Below are 11,300 nucleotides of genomic sequence, written 5' to 3'. Positions count from 1 at the left end.
GTGACTCTTTTGAAGACGGTTTGCGATATATTGCTTGGTAGCGGCAGAGCTGATATGCGCAATGAGTTCGTTCATACATACATACGTGCATTCAAACATACGTATATAAATATGTAGGTACTCGTACCCGTCATGCGTCGCTTTATTTCTTTTTTCCCCTTCCCTATACTACCTATACCTTCCTTCTCACTCATGTAACGTTTTCAGTTTTAAAAATTTCACTCTCTGTTTTTGCGATACCGCCGCCTAAGAAGTTTCACTTCAAAAAAAGTAGTTTTCAAAGCATGGTATAATAATTACAGGTATTGTCTTCCCAGAGAGTTTTGCTTCACATCGAAATTCGTGCTCCCTTATTTTCATTTTGACGCAGCTCAATGTTGATTCTTTTACTTTTATTTGGCTTTGCTTTTTGTTTTCGCTCAATTTAATTTTTATAATTTTTCAAAATAAAAGAAAAAACGTTTGAAGTTAATTGAGCCATACAAATTTTGAATTTATTTACAAGCAAATGTTTTTTCCAGCTTTTGCAAATTGAATAAGTGTTCTGTAAGATGGTTTGTTAAAAAAAATACGTCAACATATATGGTATATGGGGTATGGAGAAAGGGATATTTCCAGCAGTAAACGTTTTAGTTTGGGCAGCAATGATATTTTTTAAATAAGGCATATCGGAATATGCGCTCTCTGCGAAGACAATACCTGTAATTTTTGTACCTTGGTTTCAAACCCATTTATTTATTATTTACTTCATGGTAGAAGAGCTTCTCAAACAATATAGAAGCAATTTTTTCGAAACAAGTTGTTGAAAAGTAATGAATATCTAAATCCCGAGACTAATCTCGGGATCCCGGGATTGTGACAACGCCATTCCGAAAATTATGGGATCGGAAAAAGTCGAAAAATTAACATCCCTCATGTCGGATTCACTACGCTATTTTAACAACACTGGTTATTGTTAAGTCAGTCAAACGAAAATTTTATCAATTTAGCTATTCAGTAAACGTTTCCCTAACAACATTCGTTACCGCATATCAGCTGTTGTCGTTAACGATAACAAACACTGCTTATTTGCCGGCGCACAGTGCGTAATTTCGGCGATTTAGGGGATGGAAAATCATAGCTCCCACAATTTTGACTATAGAATATATTTATTTTTAGTTATGTACTTTTAATAGACTATAATTACGCTTTCGAAGGATGTGGGTGATTCCATAGGTATAATATTTTATATGGGCATTTCCAGGGGAGGGTCTTTATAGTCAAAAATTAAAAGTGATATATCCCTGTTAGGTATGGTCGAATCTGGGTTATTTTTCCACGTATGTTCGTTGCATGTGCAGGAATATTTTTGAAAAAATTTTACCCGTTAGGTCGCGCCGGGGTCGAATTATTTTGAAAGCCCGTATTTATAGACTGATTTTGTTAATATTTGCGATATGTATTAGATACATAGTAAGCAATATATTCACAAAAAATGTAAATATAATTATATAATTTGATTTCTAATATCTTCGCGCCATTTTTGCTGACAGTTTTCACCTTTTGCATTAACTATAGTGTTGTACAATAACTAAGTATACAAAAATCAAAACAAAAAAAGAAAACCTAAATTATTATTTGTGTTTCTTCACCTTAAGGTCGATCGACCGTTTCGCTCGATACCATAGAACGAATAAGCTACGCTTCTCCTCCAATTTGTGGTGGGCGTCCTGCTGTTATAAAACAAATGGAGAGACCTAACCACTCAGCCCCAGCGGGAATAAAGGCTCTCGAATGAAACTTCATATGACAGTTGGCGTGATACATTTTATTGTTTTTAAGAGATTAGCCAACACTCTTTAAGCCTCTTGCAGAAATATTGGCACCGTTGTTTTACTTGCCTAATTTCGGCATCAGTAATCTGCGGTTTTCGATCGTCACGCCAAGCCTGCACGTATATGATGATAGCCGCATTCAGCGCTCCCACCACGAACCCGCCATTCACCCATATTTCAAAAAGTTCTCTTTTTATGAGATTTGTAGCTGCCATGACTCGAAATAAGAAAAATCCCAATGACTAAATTTTAGTCACCAAAAATACACAAAAACCCGATTTTTTTTAACCAAACGTTGATTTTAAATCGACTTTTTTTTGAATTTTGCAATTTTGTGCAAATTCTTACTATTGGCCTTTGATATACAGATGTCCAGTTAAAGGTTCCTGAAGAGATCCAAATGTCACACGCTGTCAAACAATTTATATGCTTATATGAAAAAAGCGAAATCCCTTTTTTTTTTAATCTAAAGGAGCGAAATTGATATGTAAGGTTGACGTTTAAAATTCCAAAATAATGTTTTTAATTAAGTTTACAATGTGTAAAATGCAAAGTATACCCAAAACTTCAGTCTCGTTATGAATTGAGACGGATACGACCACTGATTGATAAAGGCCGGAAAACTGGCGATTTTCGTTCGTCAAAACAGGCATGTTTGCAAAAGCTCAGAATTCTTCCAGGTGATCTTCTAACAATTGGGGACCGATTTTCTATTATATCAGACATCCATACGCACACACATCGTATCTGAACTTTTGTTTACCAACTTCGATTTTCGATTTTCCTTCCCCTAAATCGCCCAAATTACGCACTGTGCGGCGTCTAGTTTGGTGTTGTTAGAAAAACATAAAAAGTACGTTCTAAAATTTTTTGGTGTAGAAAAAAATGTACAGCAGCGTTTGGAAAGAAAATATCAAAAATCGAAGGTTTTCAGCAACATCAAACTTGCACTTTATTGTACTAAAATTAAATGGGCCTCAAAACTGCATACATAACTTTTTTATCATTCTGATAAAAAACTTGACGTTTTAAGAAAGTTTGTTGAATTTTGTATAAATATTGCACAAGGTTTGTAACCCGTATTAGGTGCGGAATACACTATTAAAAATAAGTAATATAAATTAAATAACAATTGTTAAAACGTGTCTATATGTGTTCCGGTTATAATTTTTAAATAGGGCATAAAACAAATATAGAAAACTGGAAGTCAAAAGGTGATAAGTTTTTTTTTTAATCTTACAGGAACTGAATATGCCTTGAATTTAAAGAAATTGAATAATTAAAGCTTTCAATTTAATACGTGTGCATGGTTTATTAAAAATATATAGTCCGGTCAAATTAGACCAAAAATTAGAGTGAAGTTACAAAAATTCCTACCCAGCTGAAAATTGGTAGGATTATTCAAAACACCATCGTGAATGAAATAGAATAGAATAGAAAGTCCTCATCGATCCGATACCTGGAAAAAAAGTTACTCGGGGTCAAAGGTCACAAAAACGGGGTTTTCGCGATTTTCAGCAAAACGGTAAGTTTATCATGAAATTAGTTTAGACAAAAATTATATATCAGATAATTATCTATAAAAAATGCCTAAATGCTTTTGGTCCCAAGAGCCACCATTTCCGATATATAACGATTCAAAAAGTTGGAAGAGTTGTCATCGTCATAATATGCACACGTTTCCACGCCACCTTTTTTATACTTATACATATTATGCCGATTACAACTCTTCCAACTATTTGAGTCTTATATCTCGGAAACGGTGGCTCTTAGGAAAAAAGTATTTGGACATTTTTTATATATAATTATCTGAGCTACAATTTTTGTCTAAATTAATTTTATGATAAACTTAGCCCGTTCGATGAAATTATTCTGTCATCTGCAACACAGTTGCGCGGTATGTCCATATAACCTGGAATCCATACAACTTGAGTAGAGTAACTCATTTAGAGCACGTCTACATTCCATGACAATCTTCGATGTAGATTTTTCGCAATTGTGTGCTTTGATAGCTACCTGGCTATCAGAAAAGATAGTTACTGTATGTAGATTAATAGGAGAAACGATCAGCCATCTAGCAGCTTCGTAGATTGCTGTTAGTTCAGCCTGAAAAACGTTACAGAAATTTGAGACTAAGTGAGAGTTCTTGCGAATATACCCCACTTCCTACCTTCAGATCTAGCTCTTAGCCATCGGTGTAGATGGTTGCTGAACCAGAGTAGGAGATGAGGACTGAATCCTCCTATCATTTACCCCTGGAGGGGATTCTTGTTGGGTTCTTTAGTCCAGTCGGCGGGACTGTGTAGTCCAGGTGCCTGAAGTCTGCTGGAACATCATCCAAAACTCTAGAGTGTCTATAACGCCAAAGTACCGGATAGTTTAAATTTTCTTTGAAAAAAGAGCCATGATTGTTTCTTCCGGATTGACACTAAGGCCAGATTTCTTGGACCAGGTTTCCACAAGGCATAACTGCCCTACTGCCGTCAGGGGCAGATCATCAGCGTGAGCAGTAACCTGATATCCTGTCCTCTGTAGCCGTGGCAGTAGAGTATTCACCGTTAGATTCCACAGGAGTGCGGAGAGAACACCGCCTTGCGGGATGACGCAGTTTGCATATCTTGTTACCGATACCTCTCCCATCTTCGAGTATATAGCTCTGCTATATGCGGAAAACAAATTCTGCCAGAGGGTTCTCCAGCCCGAGGTTAGTTAGGGTGTTAAGACCAGCTTCTGGAAGAACATTATTGAAGGCACCCTCGATATCAAGGAACACGCCTAATGCATATTCCTTTAACCTTATTGCCTTTTCAAAGGCACTAACGATACTATGCAAAGCTGTATTTACAGACCTACCTTTCCATTCAGAAAGAAAGATGTAAGGCTTATCGGTGGAAAGTCGCTTGGCTTCCGCCCTTGGGAATGAACACCATTGTCCATCCCTAAGTCTGACACAAGCCTTTTAGATTGAGACAAGCATCGGACATAAAATGTAGGATGTTGCCTGAAGTTAGGTAGGGAAGATATCGTCCATGCTTGGAGGTTTGTAGGGCTGGAAGGACCTTATGGCCCATTCTACACTTTTTTCATCAATAAAAACTATGTATTCCAAGGAGCGTCCAGAGGGGGTGAGTGCGACGCCAGGCACCCCGGAAAGTGCGCACTCATTAGAACCTCAAGCATTTCCTCTTGGGATGACGTCCAGTCGCCTTTGGTCTTTCCTGGTGGCATTCTTAAATTTCTTCAGGGCTGCTTTGTGAGCCGACCAAGAACCATTACGCTTTGCCGCATTGAAGAGTTTCCTGCTTTCCTTCCTTAAAGAGGTGATTTCTTTGGTCCACCAGTGTGGCTTCCTCTTTCCTCTCGGAAGTACAATTGGGCAAGGCGCGAAGAGGAGAAGGCCGTATTACAGGCATTGGTTATGAAATATATGACTTCTTCAATTTGTTTCGATGAGCCTAACTCACTGAGAAAGTAATGTTTACAAATAGAGGCCCCCCTTCATCAGGTGTAGAGCTGTAAAACTGTCGATAGTCATCCCATTCAATGTTCTCGATAGTTTCCATTGAAACTATCGATACTATCGATAGCATCGGATAATTTTAAAATGTGTTGACAAAGCTATTTATATAAACCGTTTAGTTTTGTTTAGATAAGAATTAGATAATTGTTATATAGCGATTTTCAGTAACTTTGTCCTTTCTCTTCGATTTTTAAAATATTTTTAACCGATTATATAAAAACCTAAATTTCCCAATCGTAGAAAAACAAATCGCTTGTCAACGTAAAGAAAACTGTATGTAGTTATTACAAAAATTTTCGTCAGTCAACTCCGGCCACAGTATTTTTGCATAGAACCCCAAAATTTACGGAAAAGTCCATATTTCAAGCGTATGCTACAAGAACCCAAATCATTGTACAAATAGCAGAACCTTACCCCGACTTCTACATGATTATTTATCCTGAAGAATTAGATAATTGTTATATAGCGATTTTCAGTAACTTTGTCCTTTCTCTTCGATTTTTAAATTATTTTTAACCGATTATATAAAAACCTAAAACTCCCAATCGTAGAAAAACAAATCGCTTGTAAACGTAAAGAAACCTGTATGTATCACAACAAACTTTCATCAGTCAACTCCGGCCACAGTATTTTTGCATAGAACCCCAAAATTTACGGAAAAGTCCATATTTCAAGTGTATACTACAAGAACCCAAATCATTGTACAAATAGCCGAACCTTACCCCGACTTCTACATGATTATTTATCCATTCAAAATATCAAAAGAAAATACAAGCATCCCCAAAATTTTACAAACCCTGGCTTATATCAACAGTTTCTTCCATCGACACAGAAGCACTAACACCATAGTATGGTTCCAAAAAGATATTCAAACTAGTTTTTAACCGACTTCAAAAAAAGGAGGGGGTTATCAATTCGTCGGAATATTTTTTTTTAGGTATGTTACCGGATAACTTTGGACCACGTCAACCGATTTCGATAATTATTTTTGCATCGGAAAGGTCTTACAGGTGGTCCCATACTAATCTGGTCTAGATCCGATCATTGGACGATTGAAGTCGGTTTTGTTTTTTGCTTAAAAATTACTTGTTTTCAAATTTAATTACACCCGATTTATATGATTCCAGTACTTAAAAGCAATTCTAATTTATTCTCTTTTGTGTTTTCTATTTGCTTTTACACGTTTCAATTTTGTTGAAATCAAGTTTTTGGTTCATTAATTGGGAAACAACGAATATGTCATAAGCAAAGCAGGAAACTCTAACTCTTTCCTTTTCTTCTCAATCCCTCTCTTACACTAGCAAGCAGAATTGAATTCAATACTTAAACTGTGTAAAACCCGGAAATAGGTAAAAAAGAGTGATGTGTAAGCAAATCTATGTTGCCAAATTCCCATTTACAAAAATAAAAAAATGCAGTAGTACATATAATATACTTAAACAATATGTATATTTCCTCAAACAAAGACTATCGATAGTGGCCAACGACCATTCGATAGTGCAAAAAAAGAGAACCATTCGATAGTATCGATAGTACCATAGATAGTTTTACAGCTCTAATCAGGTGGCAACAGTAAGCCGAGCGTATTGAGAGAAGCGTCGTTGAGCAAAGATTCCGGTAGCACATTTCTAAACATGTATTTATTTTTTACAGTCTGTTACACTTATATTACAAAAAAGATTTAAAATTCTTAGAATTAGATTTAGATTTAAAATTTATATATTAAATTTCTTCACTGCAATTATTTTATATCAATTTAAAAGCATGCCATTGCTCGGAGGTTATGTAGACGGTTGGAAAGGCCGAGTTTCTAATCCGCGCTATACTTTTTGGGGCACTCCATATCTTAATATCTACTGGGTGCTCGAAAAGGCCGAGTTTCCGATCCGCCCAGTCGCGCTTTCGTGACGTTTGGAAAGGCGTAGTTTTAAATCCGCTCATTTATTCTTTGGTATCTAAGGTTTTTAGTGTACTCTAGGTAGTCGGAAAAGCCGAATTTCCGATCTGCGCTATACTTTTTGTGCCACTCCATATCTTGATATCTCCTGGGTGGTCGAAAAGGCCGAGTTTCCGATCCACCCAGTCGCGCTTTCGTGACGGTTGGAAAGGCTGAGTTTCCAATCCGCTCATTTATTGTTTAGTGTCTAAGGTTTTTAATGTACTCTAGGTAGTCGGAAAGGCCGAGTTTCCGATCCACCTAGTCTCGATATCTTGGTGGTTAGAAAGGCCTAGTTTCCAATCCACGCTATTGTTATACATCACTATCTTATATGCTGCGTTCTACAATGGTCATATAGCAGCCGCTTGAAAAGAGTGATACTATCACAACTTTTTATAGCCCCCGGTAATTCATTAAACCACTTTAAGCCTTTATAAAACTTTTTTTGTCCACTTCCGTTCAATACTTCGGGAGTCTGAAGCGGTTATTCTCTCTTAACAAATATGTATGGGTCTCATTTATATTTCGGAGATCATCGCTAAGATAATCCGGCGGGTTTCCCTTCTTAATATTGTACACAAATTTCAGCGTGGTAAACAGCTTGTTGCTTCACACTTAACCAATTCAATTCTACTATAGACCTGTACACCAATGCTTTATATCTTCTTCCCAAGTACTTACATGATCTCTTTATAAGGCCGATTTTTTAGCAATCTTGTTGACTGTATACAACGTGCTAATCAAACTTTAGTTTGTTGTCTATGTATATTCCTAGGTACTTGACACTTTTCACCTCTTCGATATTTTCATCTTTGATTTTTAATTCACGGGTTAAGGGGTCAGCGTTTGCCGCTCTGGACAATAAAATAAAGTTAGTGTTTTTTACATGCAGTTTATTAGCCCTTTGAGAACCAATCACATTTTAAGCCAAAATTTTGATAAAAATGTAGGTTTTAGGTTTATTTCTTTTTAATGCGATATTGAATGATTTTTAAAATTTTTTCTTAAAAAAATTTTTTCTGAAAAGGACCTATCACAATTGTGTATATTGGGTCCCTACTATAAAATAGATACAACATTTTTTAATACTTCACATTTATTGAAAAATTACAATGTGTTTAACAAAACNGATACAACATTTTTTAATACTTCATATTTATTGAAAAATTACAATGTGTTTAACAAAACGATAAAAAACTAAACCAAAAATTATAAATTCAGTCCATAGAAATTGAGATCAATTTTTTTTTTTTTGTAATATTACTTTGTGTGATATTCTTTAAAACATTGCTTATCTTTAGCAAGGCACAAGTGTATTTTACTTTTTTGGCACCGAGCTCTGGATCGACTTTCGCATCGTGGGTTCCGACACCTCTTTGCGGTTCCATCTACAAATTCGGGCCAATGGTCGTACCTATCGAACCTTATATCATCCGGAGCGTTATGTGGGCGATATTTACTTCCATGATAGTCCTCGGGCAACTCGAATGGTGATACTTCCAATGGAGAACCTTTGTACTGTGCCAGGACTTCGCCGATCTCCATTTTAAAATCAAGAAACTTTTTCATCTTATTTCTCGCAACACCGAGCGTCTTTGCGTCTTTTCTATATTCCATCCAGCTATTGTATATAGCCAAATCAAGAAAATGAAAGAAAACTTTGACTGGCCATTTTCTAGTTTTCGTTTTAATGCGATAGTATTCCATCATTTGGTCAGCTATATCGACTCCACCCATTTTAGAATTATATAATTGGACAACAGCGGGAATTGGGACTGGCAAACGTCGTTTTAGATTTCACACCCAACTACTACTACTACTTCGCCGATCGGGTCTTTTCCACATGCTGTTGAGGCAATTGTAACACATTTTGTATCACACCATTTCACAACAGCCACATTGTCATCTTTAACATTTTGGTGCATATCGCCACGCGCCATAGCTTTGTCCGCTGGAAAATTAATTCTTTTTCCTAAGCGATTACCCATTATGGTGCCTGTCGCCTTGAATCCAATATCTTGCAATTTCTCCAAAAGGGGTATGGTGGTAAAAAATCTATCGAAATAAAGATGACTTCCTTTTGGTAGACACTTAGTAAGTCTTAAAACAATTGAAGGACCATGACCCAGTCCACAGTCAGGAAAAGTTCCAGCCCCTTGAAATAATTCAAAATCAACGATAAGTCCATCAGAGGTAGCACAAACCAGATTCTTCAAACCCACAGGTTTTGGCCTGATGACTTGCCTGGCTGAGCCTGGTAGATGCCGGGACTATTTGCTCATCAATAGAGTATGAAGTAACCGCAGACGCTAGTTCATTGCATCGGCTTCTTACCAGGTCAATCACGGGCTGAACTCTCCATAGCTTATTCGTTTCGCTTGGTTTGTTGTTATCAACAAAATGAATGGTATTTTTAAATCTCATGAATCTATTTCTTGACATGGAGGCAGCAATTATTTCGCACCTATAGTTGTCTTCCCAATACATTTTCATTTGTGGATAACCTAGACAGGACATTATAATGGCACAGCCATACAAGTTTTTTAACTCGGTTTCGGTTAAGCTCATTTCGGTGCCAGATGTCGCAAGAGTATACATTTTGGTATATTTAACCGCATCCGTGTAATGGGTTTCTGTGAAATACTTCGAAAAGTAATTAAGAGGTGTTCCAAGTTCAACGAAATTCTCACAGCCCTGCACGATAGGAATATCGTGAACCACGAATTCCTTTTTTTCCAAAGATCAGTTCTTTGTGATGTAGTGGCTTTTTGATTAATTACGAAATTTTCTGGAATTAAATCTGCAAGCACGATAATTATTAAGATGAAAATTAACACGGTAAAATGAAAATAAAAATTAAAGAAACTAGAAAAATACCTCTTTCAGAGTCATCTTCATCTGAACTGTCACTTTCTTCCATTTGTTCCAGCGTTAAGTAGTCATTTTCGAGATCATCGTCAGATGAAAAGCTAGCATCGGAATTCTCAAGTATGTCCAAGACCATTTGAAGGTCGGAATCCCTTGATAAGTCTATATTTTTTCCTGAAATTGATCAGATAACACAATTGTGAGTTTGCACGAAAACCTTAACTTAAGCCCAAGCAACACAATTGTGTTACCTAATGTTTAGTTCTAGGAAAAGAGCGACAAAACTGCAAAACAGTTATTACATCCATGGTGGAACATGAAATAGTACTAAGATTTACATGTAAACACATTCATATTAAAAATTTACCATTATAGATAATACATATTTGTACTTACTTGTGGCCATACCACTGATCACTCCGAGGGACCATACGCAACTGATTTTTGTTTGCTTTTGCCGCTATTATTTTCTCTTTATCTCATTTGCAGAGCAAAAGAAAATAGGTAACACAATCACTGCTTTTGGAAGTTTGAACCAAAATTTATTATTATGTCTTCTAGAAATTTTTAAAGTCACATCGCACAATCACTTAATATGGTTCTCAAAGGGTTAAACCACAGCCATTGATACAAAGAATTAAGATCTTCTTGCATTTTGACAATGGCATTTGGTAGTTCCCTATCACTAATCGTTAACAAGGCATCATCCGCAGAGTTTTATTTTACAGTTTGAGAGAACTTTTAATATCATTTATATATATATTAAAGAGTAGGGGTACCAAAACTGAGCCCTGTGGTAGGCCGATGTCTACGGCTGACTTACTAGACATCTTTGAATTAACTATTTTTTGTTGCCTACGATTACAAAGAAATGTTTGTTGCCTACGATTGCATAGTCCAGTCGGTACGTCTCTTGTTTCTATACAAAGCCGGAGCCGGAGATTCCAAAGAGATTTCGAATGATAGATACATATGATCAGAGAATGAATGGTCGTTTAGTACATGCCATTCCGTAATGCTCTTCAAGAAAAAGCTAGACGTTAAAGTAATATCTAGGGGAAATTTTTTCTGATATGCAGTTGGCCATTTCTATTAGATTTTGTCGCTGTGCTCATATCTGAAAAAGAAGCACAGTATTTTAAAATACATCTCTTGTCCT

The 11,300-nt window shown here is 36.4% G+C and overlaps 1 protein-coding gene across 2 annotated transcripts; it reads right to left on the bottom strand.

The window, feature by feature from the left end:
• Positions 1-8,521: 8,521 nt before the first annotated feature.
• LOC108366055 (uncharacterized) lies at positions 8,522-10,744 on the bottom strand. Of its 2 annotated transcripts, none has more exons than XM_017620324.1 (3): positions 10,538-10,744; positions 10,151-10,315; positions 8,522-10,073 (listed from the first exon to the last, which is right to left on the bottom strand). In XM_017620324.1, the coding sequence occupies exons 1-3, from the start codon at positions 10,545-10,547 to the stop codon at positions 9,838-9,840; spliced, it is 411 nt and encodes a 136-aa protein (XP_017475813.1). In that variant the 5' UTR covers positions 10,548-10,744; the 3' UTR covers positions 8,522-9,837. The 2 variants fall into 2 exon arrangements, with proteins under 2 accessions (XP_017475813.1, XP_017475814.1); XM_017620325.1 differs by having other exon boundaries at positions 8,522-10,037.
• Between the last annotated feature and the right edge of the window lie 556 nt (positions 10,745-11,300).

The sequence above is a fragment of the Rhagoletis zephyria genome, unplaced genomic scaffold, assembly GCF_001687245.7.
Source record: "Rhagoletis zephyria isolate East Lansing unplaced genomic scaffold, Rhagoletis_zephyria_1.1 Rzeph_scaffold_02120, whole genome shotgun sequence".
Taxonomy (NCBI): Eukaryota; Metazoa; Arthropoda; class Insecta; order Diptera; family Tephritidae; genus Rhagoletis; species Rhagoletis zephyria.
This window is presented reverse-complemented; position numbering and strand designations above follow the sequence as displayed.

Bases quoted from the DNA above. Each gene is read 5' to 3' on its own strand.
- LOC108366055 (XM_017620324.1), bottom strand. The intron at 10,074-10,150 runs GTATTTTTCTAG...TCGTGCTTGCAG, and splicing joins TGAAGATGACTCTGAAAGAG to ATTTAATTCCAGAAAATTTC.